Genomic DNA, 14,131 nt, shown 5'->3' with positions numbered 1-14,131 from the left:
GAAGGCGAGTACTACTGCCAATGCTGCAAGTTCGAACGGGACGGCATTGTGTGCTGTCACATACTAAAAGTAATGGACATGAACGATGTGACACGGATACCCCGCCATTTCATAAGCCGGCGATGGACTTGGGATGCTGACGATGCATTGGCGCCACAGACAACACACGCAGTTCTGGCTGTGCATGATGAGAGACCTGAGTCAACCATGGAAGCCGTGAGGCACGTTGTGCTAACAAAGAACTATGCTGAGCTAATTGATGAAGCGTGCAAGAGTGATGAGACAGCGAGAGTCACGGAAAAACACAAGAAGGCACTGAAAAGAGAGCTTGATGAGATCAAGAAGAGGAAAGCTGAGGAAGCCTTACACCGGTTCCCCCGCACATCAAGTGTGCCTTCATCCACGGGGCCATCATCTGAAAACTCGGAGATAGGATCTGGAACAGCAAGCACGCAGACCCAGGTCAGGAACCCACCCCGTTCCATCACAAAGGGTCGTCCAAGATAGATAAGGTACAAGTCGGGATTGGAGATTCAAGCAAAACACACGAAAACGAAGAAAGGGGCGGGCAATCCATGAGCAAAAATTGGGGCGACGTGACATGGTCCTTGTGGACATTTTGTTTTGTACCCTAGATGATGAGAATTTTTTTTAAGATTGCGAGAATGACTCTTGAGGGGCATCGGAAGTGGAAGGAAAATTCATTGAGTGGATAAATGCAGTTGTCATGTTATGGGTACTTCATCTGCCATGTTATGTGTAGTTAATCTGCCATGTTATGTGTAGTTAGTCTGCCATGCTATTTTATACTAAATATGCCATGCTATTTTATACTAAATATGCCATGCTATTTTATACTAAATATTCCATGTTATTTTATACTAAATATGCCATGCTAGTTGTACTGCATCTGCCATTTCAGTTGTACTAGATCTGCCATGTTAGTTGTACTGTATCTGCCATGTTAATTATGTTGGATCTGCCATGTTGTTTGTACTGTATCTGCCATGTTAGCTGTACTGAAAATTCGCCATGGTATTTGTAATGACTCTGCATGGCATATATTTCCATGACAATACGACGCGGTTTAGATACACATAGTGTATTGTGTGCAATGTATAGGAAACAAGTTGGAAAAGGCGTAACATGCATAAACCGCAGCAAAGGTTGTGGTTACATGATCAAACCTACCATGCTAGCCGGTGAAGTTAGTGATGAAATATAAGAAGCAAGACGTACAAATGAACAACGACAATGACGTTCGCTAACCATGTCTGATGAACTACATTTGACATGTTTTAAAACATCATGACGCATTCGAAACAGCAAACGGGTGATACAAACGATGAAACTGTAGTAATAATGATAAACATAAAAAACATATCTGCTGTCACGCCTAAGTAGGTTCATATCCACACATATATTACAGAAACTATTCAAATGTCGCTCACACACCACCACTACATAGTAGCCTACGCGGGGTTGCAGTCATACCATAGCACACGAACATAGTTTTTGACGAGAACAAAAGAGATAGTACCTTACATTCCTCGGCAACAGAATGTAAGGTATGCGTTTGGTGTGTATCGCCGCGTGATCACTTGTACCTCTTGATGACTTTCTTGACAGCTTCCTCCACAAACTCGCGTGCTCCGGACTGCTTGTTGAAATCTTCATTCATCAACCAGTTCCATGTGTGGATTTTCCGGAGCTCAACGACCGTTGTAGCTGTGATAGCGGGGACAATTCTGCCTTCCCACTTTGCAAAGTATTCCAGCGCGTGAAAGCCACAGTCCGTCCTGCACGAGAAAAAGAGTCAGGTGAACACGCAAAAAGGACAGACGTAGCAAAAGATAGACTTCAATTTAGATGTGGCAACAAAAGAGGGGTTGGATTGATGTAAATGGCACATGAAGGAGGGGGTTAAGAAATTACGTGTTCCCTTGCTTCGCAGTCGCCACATACTCAGTCGGGAAATGCCTGATCTAGAACTTTGAATGTTCGTAGTGACGGTTCCATGTCTCTTTAAGGTTGTTGATGAAGAATTCGGCATGCATAGTAAGGTCTGCATCAGCCTCCGAACGGATTGAATCAAGCACCTCAAAACGTTGGTTCTTCAGGTCAAGACAGATGGCATAGTGGTGACCACACTTGTCTTGTTGGTCATGTGGTGCAAGCTCCTGGAACATGGGGAACATGACCTGCATTTAAAAGTGAAGAAATGAGAAGCAGAGTTCACATAAAGAACAACAGAGGGACAAAAAAAATTAGAATCGCGTAGAATGTTTGGTTATGGGTGGGGGTAGTTGAAAGAAAGTTGTCGTCCATGTATGAACAAAATGTGCCATGTATTTTACTATCAAGTTGCCACATAGTTTGCACGGGATGCAAAAATCAAGATGACAGTGTGCACGGCAGCTGTTGCCACATGAAAACATCTGCCACATAAACACAAGTGCAGATGATGGCAAAACCACACCATGTGAAAAAACAGTGCAGAAAGGGGAGGAGTACTCACATATTTCTTCAGTGTGAGCTTGAATTCACCGTGTTGAGCAAAATTCTTTCTCAGGATTTTGTGGTGGAAGTCACCATCCCATATTTTGCAGGTCACACTATAATGCATGATTATCTTGTCGGCACACACATCCATATGATTGTTGATGTAGTCGATCCCGCATGCAACTACATTCGTCGACATTTTACCGTTTGGCCTCACAGACTCGGCAAGATCACCCAGGTCGACGTACGTCGCTCCACATTGAATGATTTGGTTTTGTCCAAACATGAGCTGTATGAAAACGATATAACATGGAAGGATCATGCCTACTAAGTAAAAAATATATGAAAGAACTAAAACGTAAGTGGATCGTGTATAGGAAGTACGAAGAAGATGAATGGTAAAAAGGAGCAAAGCAAAATGAGAGATTATGGGGTGTGGTCATTTACGCTTTCAGCTCCTTCATGTGCTTGCTGTTGGCCCTTGCATTTCCAAACCGCTTGACGATATCGTACAGCTGGGTCTATTCCTTAGTGGCCCTGAATTCGGGCTCGTAGTCTTCCGCGGGAGGTGGGTGAACTACCCTCTACTGCCTCACAGAACCAGGAGTGGCACTCCTAATGGTATCCTCAGATACCGTATCTGCAGGCGCATTGGAACTTGATTGCCCTTGCCCTCGTGAGGACCTCCTATGCAATGTTGCCTCCTCGATCATGCGGTAAGCTTCGTCAAGTGACGGTGAAATCTCCTCAGGGGTGGCTGCAATGATAAAAAAATAAAAAGTGTGTTAGGATACCTAGAAAATCAAAAACAGATGGATTGTGAGGAGATAGGGTGCATGATGTGAGATTGTGGGCAGAAAAAGTGGGGCAGTTGCCATGCGTGGTCCAACTACAGTGGCCATGTCATAGCAACTACAGTTGCCATGTAGTTGCACTGTAGTTACCATCTAGTTGGACTGTATTTGCCATATCACAGCAACTACAGTTGCCATGTTGTGTCAGCTGCACTTGCCATGTGATTCCCGTATGAAAAAATGCAGCATGGAAACAAAAAATGCAGTTGACATGGTGTGGCAAATCTAGTTGCGATGTGTAATGCACTATATTTGCCATGTGACAGCAACTACAGTTGCCATGTTGAATCAACTTCAGTTGCCACGTGGTTGCCAAAATGTTAAATGCAGCATGGCAGCAAAAAAATGTATGTGACATGGTGCATCAAATCCAGTTGCCATGTCATCACATGTCAGTTGCCATCACAAGTGAGAACCCCCCCCCCCCCAAAAAAAATATGATTGGGACAAAAGTCAAACTACAAAGATGTATGCAAGAAAATCATAAGGACATGATAAGTGTACCTTGCACAATCGGCTTTGCGAACTTGACAGCCTTCCTGCCCTCGACCATTGACTGCGCCATCATTGCGGGCATGCCTCCTGGGAAAGCAAAGGCAACTGGCATAGGATCTTGCACCACCGGTTGATCTTGACTGATGCCAAGGCTGAAGCTCGGTGGGGTAAAGGCCATTGGGTGCCTCTCATTCCTACTGGCCGGACCACGAACAACTTGCGGGGCAGAATCCAAGGGTGAAAGATCGACAAACATATCTGAATCAGCCGCTATAGAATGATCGGGCTTATTTGCAGGGCAGGGCGTGTTATCAGCGGTATCAGCCGCGGCTTTCTTGACAATCTTCTTGTTTGGGCTGTAGGGGACACCGACATTGACTGGGAGCCTGGAAGTGCGCAGATTTATGCTGGGGATTTCCAATGCGGGTAAAGGCACAGTCTGCTCCGGGCGTTCACCTGCGTCACTCGTGCCCGGCTTGACACCTGCATCAGTTGTGCTCCGGTCTTCCGGTTTCTCCATCATATTGCTTTTGGCAGGTGACGGGAACAGTGTGGACGCGGGAACATAACCAGACTCGTCTCTCCTGCTCCTAGCTGCAGCCGATGCGTTGGGTATGTCTGTTGGTTGCTTGCGGGGGCTACGGCGCCTAGGTGGAAGACCAGCATGCGAAACAGTTGTCTTAGCAGTATCTACACCAACAGGAGATGGAGCTGTTGTGCCAGGACTCTCACCTGTAGATGGCATATCCTTGTGAACTGCCGCCTCAGCCGCTTCTGTCGTGGACACAGGAGTGCCACCACGCACGCGCTTGGAATCAGTGTCAGATGAGCAGGAATCTTCCTTGCTTAGGTTCGTCTCGGGAGCGTCCACTTCAACGCTTGCTGATGGGGTGGCATGGCTCACAGCAGCATCCTTCATTGCTAGTAGAGTTGGCAATATTTTAGCTGTCCTGGCAGATACCGACTCGTCACTCCCCGATGTACGGATGCCTGTTGTTCTAGCATGCACATCTGCAGCCGGCGAAGATGGTCGGCCACTTGCATCAGAGTTGGTGGGAGCGATCAACGTGCAGCAGCAGTATTGTCGCCTGGTGCCTCATGTACATCTGAGTTGCCCCCTGTTTGACAACTTTGAATGTAGGCGTTTGATCGGGTCCTTACTGATATGCTTGGCCCCGCGCATAGTGGTCTTCTTCACCCTGCAAAAAAAATAAAGCACATGAAAAAGGTATTGAAAAATGAACAAAAATATGTTTGCCATGGTAGAAATCTTTAAAAAATGAAAAACAAGTGGAAAAGCTGGTAGTTGCCATGTAAGGGGGACGTGAGTGGCCATGTGTCATAATTAGCAGTTGCCATCCAGCAGCAGTTGGGATGTTAGCCAACTTGAAGAATGATAAGAATGTCTGATCTGCCATGAATGCAATTTCAAACCTAGGTGTGGGATGAGCTCACAAGACAACGGTAAAAGATGGCAGTTGCCATTAGGTACAGTAAGAGTTGTCATTTGGCTTATATGCCAGTTGCCATGTAAAAACCAATATGAGTTGCCATACACTTTAAAATGAAGGAAGAAATCATTTGGAAAAACAGCAGTTGCCGCGTGGGGGACGATGACAGAAGACCATGTGACAAGCTAAACGGATGCATTGGAAAATCAAGAAAATATAGCGCTATGTCAATGAAAGCACATGGAGAAACCTACTTCTTGACTGGCTTCCTCAGGTCTGGCAACACGACAGGATCCCCGGTGTTGGTCGTCGTCGTATGAGGAGAAGACCTTGTGGAAGGGGTGTCACCGGCAATGGGGGCACCTTTGTTCAAGCGAGCAGAAACACGGGTTGGCGTTGGCGCCTGTTTATTCGTAACTGCTCGTCAACCAGCGGTCGGCTCACTGCACGTATGAGTTGGAGGGAAAAAACGTGGCAATTGTCAGACAACAAACTCATTACCGCGCTTGACAAAAAACAAGTGCAAGAAATGGATGAGACTGTTCCAAGAAAATAGACACAGCAAAAAACTAAAATTAAAGTCGAACCTCCTCCTGGCAGCTACGGGATCGGTCCTAGACCTCTTGCCACGAGAACCCTGCCCAACATCTCCTGTAGCCCTCCCCCTCCTTGATGGCAACACCCCCTCGCCTCTCGCAGCCGTATGTTCTTTGACTTTCTCCTGTGGGGGGACATCTGTTGCATCCTTGTCCTTGTTACCACCTGCGCAAACTTCAGCATGTTCATCATCATCGGTGTCCTGTTGCACGTTCTCCATGTCATCATCGTCATCCTTGTTGAGGCCAACGTCTCCATCTAGATCATCTTGTGTGTCACCGGGCTCTTGTGAATTGTTGTAGTCACACCGGCCATGGCAACCGGTTGGCCGATGTGTACGTTCTGGGACAAATGAAGTGAACTGCCTCGCAACCGCGTCACTGTCAGAGCCACTGAGAGACGTCCACCCCTCAACCAACTTACCGAGCAAGCCGGTCATTCCGGATGCAAACTGCCCAATTAGATGCTCAACATGTGCCCTCGCCTGTGCACGAAACAAGAAGCATCAACAACCACCCATATTGCAGTCACTTGCGCGACATCAACAAATAATCCACGGCAAACCATAGATGTACATATTTTGATTACCTCAGTAGGGCAAGACGGAGCTGAGTGCACGTCCATCCACTTTCCAAAGTTTTGAGGCCCCCCAAACACGATGTAGTCTATAGCATGCTTGGCCATCAGCTAGAAAAAACAAAAAAATAGCAAGGATGTAAGAGATAGAAGGTAAGTTTCAGCACGAATGAAAAGAGTTCCCTTGTGGGGTGAAACATGGATACAATACGCAGACAGCCATGGATAACAAAAGGTGGCCATCCCTTATGATCCACGGACGGTTCCCTCACGTCAAATTTGTAAGCATGTCGTGTGGAGAGAGAAACCAAAACTAACCTGCAGTTTTCCATATTTGGTATCAGTTGCCCTGTCTACGGCAAGCACAACCTTGACAGCGTTGATAGTCCATGCAGAAACAGCAAACTTGTGCGTAGGCGGCGGGCCTCCTACCCCAGTGAAATCCACGGTCGACATACATGAGCTGATTTAAAACAATTTTAAAAGAAAGAAATATCAGTTGCCGTCATGGGTACTTTGTAGTTAAAAAAACAAGATAATGTATGTTCCCATGATAATCAAGTTGATGTGCATGGAAAAGAATGGAATAAAAAAAATAAGTTGCCTTCTGTATGTGCTAGTTGACATCATGGTGTGATGGCAATTGCCATATTGCTAAGATGGCAGTTGCCATCATAGTCTGATAACAGTTGCCATACTAATATGATGGCAGTTGCCATATTGTCATTATAACAGTTGCCATATTGTCATTATGGCAGTTGCCATCTTGTTATGATCAGGTTGACATGCATGAATAAAAGTGTGTTATAAAACAGTGTTAACAGAAAGAACTGGTAAAAAAATACCATTAAATGCAGTCGACAACCCTTTTGGTACATCTTGCTTGAGAATGCATCGTGGAGGAAGTCGGCAATAAACTTGCACCAATTCATGTTCTTCACATTTTTCATATCCGCCTGCACCACACAAAATTTCAGGGCAAAAAGGTTGCCGCATCAGAAATCAAATGGAAAAAAACATTGAAAACACTGGCAATCACTAACTTTACACATGACATCGGAGCCGAATGATTGAAGGAAAATAAAGTAGTAAAGATGGATCATTCACCAGGATGGGGAAGCATTTGTTGCTTGGGCGAAGAGAGGTGGTCAGCGCGAAAACAGCTGAGATGAGGTACATGAGTAGCTTCATCTTGAAAACATCTCCATGCGTCGTCATGGCCTGCAGCGAATCTACCACTGCAGACGTGTTCGGCATGGATTCCGACCCAGGAAACAAACGGGGGAACGGCGCTTCCTCGATCTCATTGTTGACCTCGTACGGGACTTTGATATGTCCACGAGGCATGCCCAGAGTGCAGAACACGGATTCCTTGTTCAACGGAAGTCTTCCACGTCCCGGAATCACGAACTCCCTGGAGGCGGGCTCGTAGATCTCAGCAAGCCAGTCGCATACATGGTTGACAAGGTTTGTGCACCGGACAACCATCATAGACTACATACCCATCTCAGCAGCAGCCCCCTTCTGATCGTCGGTGAATTTGTCAGTCAACGCAGTCAGACGTTCTTGGGAGGCTCTGTTGCGAATACGTTTCTTCTTCTGCAAAAACAGACAATAAGTGATCAGTTGTTGCCATGTTTTGCAATGTCATGAAATTTTAGTCCGTGTCAGACGACTGCAAGCTCGAGGTGTCAACCAGTAACATAAAGCAGGATTGAGGGGGGATGTGTGAACATTTACCTCATCACCCTCTTTTATCCGTCCAGTTGCCCGATTACGCTGTGGTGGATCCATGAAATCATCATCATCATTTTGATGATCGCCACGAGCCATTCTGCTGAGATAGGGACAGACCAAATTGTCATGGTGGAAATGTAAATGCAAGAGGTAAGCAGTTGCCACCTTACAGAAAATGTCAACTGGTGAATGCAGAAAAAATAACATATGTATGACATCTAACAGAATTGATATGCAAATTTGGTTGCCACATTATGCAGCCAATTTGCCACACTGTCGTATCTGCAGAATGGCAACAGACGGTGTGTTCACATTCTATTTGCCACATGAATATACTATCCAAGTGGCAACAGGCACACTTGAAGTGCACATTAGTTGTCGTCCAGTGCAGTTGGCTGCTGAAACTGCATTGACTACAGATTGTGGCGACTATCACAATGTGGTAACTACCACAAATCATTTAGAAAAATTTGATGCCACAATAAAAAAGCATGTTAGTGGCTACTATCACAGTAATTCAGCAAATTCAGTTGCCACATGGAAGAGCGTGTGTGTGGCAACTATCACAGTCATTCAATAAAAAAAGGTGCCCCATGTGAAAGCTTATATGTGGCAACTATCACAGTCATTTCAGTAATTTGTTGCTGCAAAGAAAAACACGTTTGTGGCAACTATCACATTTGTTCAGGGAGTTAGTTGCCACACAATCATGATAGTTAATTAAACTATCAAGTTCGCCTCATACTACAGTTTCAAAACCCAACTAACTAGATCTAGGGTTCAATGGCAACTACCGCGACCTCAAATTCACCCTCAAAGTTCACCCCCGAACTGACTGCAAACACAAATTCGAACCAATGCGCATCAAACAAACCGGGAGACACCTGCCCAATCCATAGGCAAGACTAGTGCGTGCCTCCGAACAAGCATAACCACACCGACGATGCCGCCGCCGCGACGGCGATGAAACTGCCCAGTGCCACCAAAAACGGCTAGCAGACGACTTCGGCGCCGGCAGGAATGCCGACGCATCGCAGAATCGCCTGAATCTCTAAGAATCTCGATCGAGGAATCAAACAGGGAGGGAAGGGGGGAAAATGCAGGAAGGGGTTGCGAGAGTTGTAGCGAGCATTACCTTCAATCCGCAGGCGCTCCGGCGCAGCCGCTCCGTTCCGGCGAGCACCACCGACGGCCGCGAACACCGTCGATTCTTCCGCCTCCACCGTCGCCTTCTCCCCTCGCCTTCTCCTCCAGTGGTTTGAAATGCGAATGGGTTGTGCCAGTAACTGCGGTGCGGCTGAGTAAATGGAACCGTGAGGGAGAGGGGGTAGAGGTGTGCGACGTGTTTGACGTCAACCGCGGTCGGAGCGTGGCGTGCGGGCGCATAGCGGTTCCACCGCACGCCTCCGAGTGGCAACCGCTGACCGCGGGATGGCAACCAACGTGCCGGCGACCCGACTCGCACACCGCACACGCGCCTCGTCCTACGTGGCACAGAAAACCGGCCGGTTTGTTCCAAGATTCGTGCACAAAGTTGCCAACGGAGATGCTTGCGTGTGGTCGGGATGGTAAACGCCCACACGTGTGGGCGTTAACATTTCCGACAAAAAAAACTGTTAGCTAGCGCTAATTCAGCTATTTGCAGTTTGTAGAACAGCGGCGGGGTTTTAGCTAGGGTTACGGCCACGGGCGCTTCCAGAGGCTGGAGACGGCGCGCGCATGGCCGGAGACGACGCGTCGACGGGGGCGGAGGTGGACGCGGGGGGCTTCGAGTTCGCCTTCGACAACGAGGCCTTCTCCGACAGGGTCCTGCGTATAGAGATCGTCAGCAGCCACGACGCGCCCGCCTCCGGCTCCGGCGCCAGCCGCAAGCGCCGCCGCGAGGACGCCCAAGGTGCGTACTATCCGTGATTAGGATGTGGGTTGATATATTTTATAGAAGATCCTTTTTAGTTTTAGATTTCTAGGTACTGTTGGGTTACTCTAAAATGCATTCCATTTTCTCTGACGTGTTTTTTTTCAGAAGAACAGTTAACAGACTAGTAGTATATGTTTGCACATACGTCCAATTGCAGCAGTCGTGTTCCAACTACATCATACCATTATACAAGCTGAGAATAGCAGCTGGACAACTAAACGGATTTGGAATAATTTGTGTGTGATGGATCCGTATATTGCTGCGTTGAGGTGCATACATACAGCCTACAGGTCACGTGTCTGTAACTCTGTATGCATATGGTCCGTGTGGCGTGTAAGTAGGTCTGATCCAGGTAGCACAATGCATGCTTCAGCCTGAGATTAAAGGAACAAGGTGACCAGTTATTTTACATCTTCCACAAGAAACATGTGTTGCTTGATGACTAATGTCGAATCTGCTAATAATTGTATCTTTAATTGAAGAACCAAAAGGTCCAGAATAAAAAGGCAAGAGCAAATTATTATCAACAAATGCGTCGTTGACCCTTGAATGTATAATTGGAAGTTGGAACATGAAGTGATTGTTTCATGATTATATGAGCAGGTGTGATCCTTCATATATTTAGTGTAACAGAAAATTTTCTCTAGTAATTCTGTTATGTGCCTTCCACCGTTCTACCCCCTAGTTTTGCATGTTTCTCTGTGTTTATCTGCTTTGTTGTTTTTGCAGGCGATGGTGGAGAAGATATTGAATCCTCTTGTACTCTTATGGCACTGATGGGTACACCAGTTTCACGAGTCAATACCATACATATTAGCTCGGCGATTCTTGCTGCACAAAGTCCTTTTTTTCTCAAGGTAATTCTGATGAACTGAAATGTATTTGTTCTATAATCAGTGAAATTAGCTTTCTGATAAGCTGCGTGCTTCTCAGCTTTTCTCAGATGGCATGAAAGAGTCTGACCAGAGACATGCAACAGTTACAATTGTTGATTCAGGTACAGTTCTTCATCTTAGAACTGATGATTCCAGTTTCCTATTGTTATCATATTGTTGATTTATTTATCTATTGAATTAAAAATATGATTACCTCTTTTAGAATTTAAAAGATGGTTGCTTATGTTAGAGAGGGAGCTGTTTTCGAGTTTCTTGCCACATTTTTTAATTTTCATGTTATATTGGTTACTCTCATTTCCCCCACAGACCTTATCTATGAAATGGATATTTTGTATTTTTTATGCATTATAGTTTCTCCTGACCGATTATTGAAAGCCAACGGTCATAATTACATAACCATCTGCATAAAAAATAGCTATCCCTTTTCTTTATGTATTTCTTTATTTAACTGTTGCCAGGTTGAGATTTAATTGAACTGTTTCATTAGTCCTTATGCCTCCTTGCTTTCATTTCTTACTTGGAACAGAGGAAAAGGCCTTCATTGAGCTTTTACGCTTTATGTATTGTGGAAAGTTGACACCAACAACCGAGCCCACTCTTCTGGTCGATATTTTGATGGCTGCTGATAAATTTGAGGTTGTATCTTGCATGAAGCTCTGCGCTCAGCGGCTCATAGACCAGCCTATGACGCCAGAGTCGGCAGTGAGGTGCCTAGATCTCCCACGTTCCATCTCAATGGCATCTGCCGTCAAAGAGGCAGCCAAGACATTCCTTGCTGAAAGGTACAAGGAATTCCTGTCGACAAAGTAAGTGATCCCCATTTGATTTTCAGATATACAGTATCTTTTATCCTTTTTGAGGAAACATGTGGACGTTGTTGTGACAAAATCATTATCTCAAGGCATGGTTTAATCTCATTTCAGGTTCCAAGATGAACTGATGAGGGTCCCTCTCGCTGGGATTCTGGCCATCTTATCAAGGAATCGCCTCGGGATGGAATCTGAAGGACCCATCTACGATTTCCTGCTCAGGTGGGCCTGTTTGCAGTACCCAAATTCAGAAGAGAGACACCAGATCTTGAGTTCGCGGTTACTTCCACTGGTGCCACGAGCTCTCAGTATGACCGATGCCGTACTAATTGATCACCCGTCTTGTATAATCAACTTCACCATAAAGCGCGAGAAGTGCTTGGGGCTCTTTGTGTCAGGAGTTCTGCGTTCGCAGCCGTTCCATTGCGCGGGGCGTGGCTTCCTCCTCCTGGCAGACCGCAGGATGATAGAGCAAGTACCATATTTTGGCATCTCAATAAAGATGCTAGAAGAAGACAAGGAGGCAGTAAGCGGGGCAATAGATTATATCATCGGGTTTAAGACCAGACCGTCACTCAAGTTCATCACCAAGCACTGTCGCGCCACCACCAGCAATATTAGGCGAGGTGTTGGATGCATGATTCCTTGGTCGAAGTTCATTGCTGACGACAGCCACTTCATTGACGGCAAAGTCCATCTGCGGGTTCAGGTGAAGGTAACGCCGCAGCCATAGTGAAGATGCGCGCATTAGCCATGAGCTTTATGTGCCTTGCTCAAGCCCCTCTTTGTTTTTGTGAGCGAGGAGAGAAGCCCTTGTTATTGTGAAACATGAAGAAACCTGAACTGGGGTGTTCCAGTATTTTGCTAGCATTTGTTCTCTCTTTGGTAACTGGATTCTACCATGCAAACATCTAGAATTTGTTGCTACCATCTCACGTACCAGATGCTAAACTTTGAAGTGTGCGCATGTGTTTTGAACTTTTGCTATGCAGAGTGCACCGCCAATGATTCTGTGGATTGTAATCCTCAGTGAATATTATGTGATCATCTGTTGATGATGACTATCTCTGTACATTTTAGTATTATTTTCCTAGCGGTTGATACGTTTTCTTTTCACATAATACAAAATTGTCAACTGTGATCACAAGTCCGTTGCTTTGATAATTAGAAATTTCAGTGTAGACGAATGTTCAAAACTTTATGTACTATCCAGTGTAGATGAATATCTAGTACCTTTTCCTGAATGCTATTATTGTGAGTAAGTAGATTGCCCTTAAAGCACAACTGAAGCAAAACTTTAGTTAAAGGTCACCTTCACGGGCCATGGTTTTGTGTATATTTCAGTTGATGTTCACCTTCTTAGGTGCTCAGCTTTTGCAGTATGTAGGGTAAATCTGCAATATAAGACACATAAAGTGTAGTGAATACTCATAAGACATAAACAACTACTTGAAACAACGAATACAATTCATAATACTCTCCACAAGGCCCTCAGGGATCCAAAGCATTGATGATGAACTAAAACATTCAAACAGAGCTTGAATCGATCTGGGGGCAGCCGCAATGTCACACATCAACACCACCTTACACCACTCGATTTGCTCTGCATTGCCATTTTGCCGCCGCCGACACCCATTACATTATCAGAAACCTGGGCGACAAAAAATATGGCATGGAGAAAGCCAATCTTGCCATTCGTCGATGGTTATATCATGGGATTATCAGCCAACGCATTTGAAGATGTGTCAATAGTTATGGAGATGTTCAAACTTATACTCCCACCGTCCCATAATATAAGAACGTTTTTGACATTAGTGTTGTGAGCTCCCTTTGTTCCCACGCCACCCAGCCAGATGTCTCGGTTGCTCATGTCATCCAACATGGCCTAGACAGGGGGCTCGTCCCGCGCCTAAACCATGCCGGTGCCCGCGAGCGTGTTGCCCTTCTCCCCATCATCCAGGCGATGGCTCTGACGTCGACCCCGGATGAGCGGACCCTTCGCCCTGGCTGTGCCAAAGGTAACTCGCTCTCTTCCGCTGGGGTCTACCAGCTCTGCCACTTTGGCGGTGTGAGAGCGTCGTTCATCGACTTCGTCTGGGCCAACTACACCCCCAGCAGGGTCCGCTTCTTTGCTTGGCTGCTGGTTCAGGCTCGGATCCACACAAGGGATGTCCTCCTGCGGAAGCACATCGTGGAACCGGCCGGTGCGGGATGCCCCATCTGCTCGGCCACGCTGGAGTCGGCGGACCATCTCATCTTCGCCTGCCCGTTTGCACGGCAGTTTTGGACCTCGGTC

General features: G+C 46.2%; 1 protein-coding gene across 1 annotated transcript; it reads left to right on the top strand.

Annotated features, from left to right (window-relative positions):
- The first annotated feature begins 9,877 nt into the window (after positions 1–9,877).
- LOC123116855 (BTB/POZ domain-containing protein At2g46260-like) lies at positions 9,878–12,784 on the top strand. Its single transcript, XM_044537743.1, has 5 exons — positions 9,878–10,106; positions 10,860–10,987; positions 11,064–11,127; positions 11,553–11,832; positions 11,950–12,784. Exons 1-5 carry the CDS (start codon positions 9,932–9,934, stop codon positions 12,566–12,568), a joined length of 1,266 nt encoding a protein of 421 aa, XP_044393678.1. The 5' UTR covers positions 9,878–9,931; the 3' UTR covers positions 12,569–12,784.
- The last annotated feature ends 1,347 nt before the right edge of the window (positions 12,785–14,131 follow it).

This window comes from Triticum aestivum, chromosome 5B, assembly GCF_018294505.1.
Source record: "Triticum aestivum cultivar Chinese Spring chromosome 5B, IWGSC CS RefSeq v2.1, whole genome shotgun sequence".
Taxonomy (NCBI): domain Eukaryota; kingdom Viridiplantae; phylum Streptophyta; class Magnoliopsida; order Poales; family Poaceae; genus Triticum; species Triticum aestivum.
The sequence above is the reverse complement of the archived record's forward strand: the minus strand, read 5'-3'. Positions and strand labels throughout refer to the sequence as shown.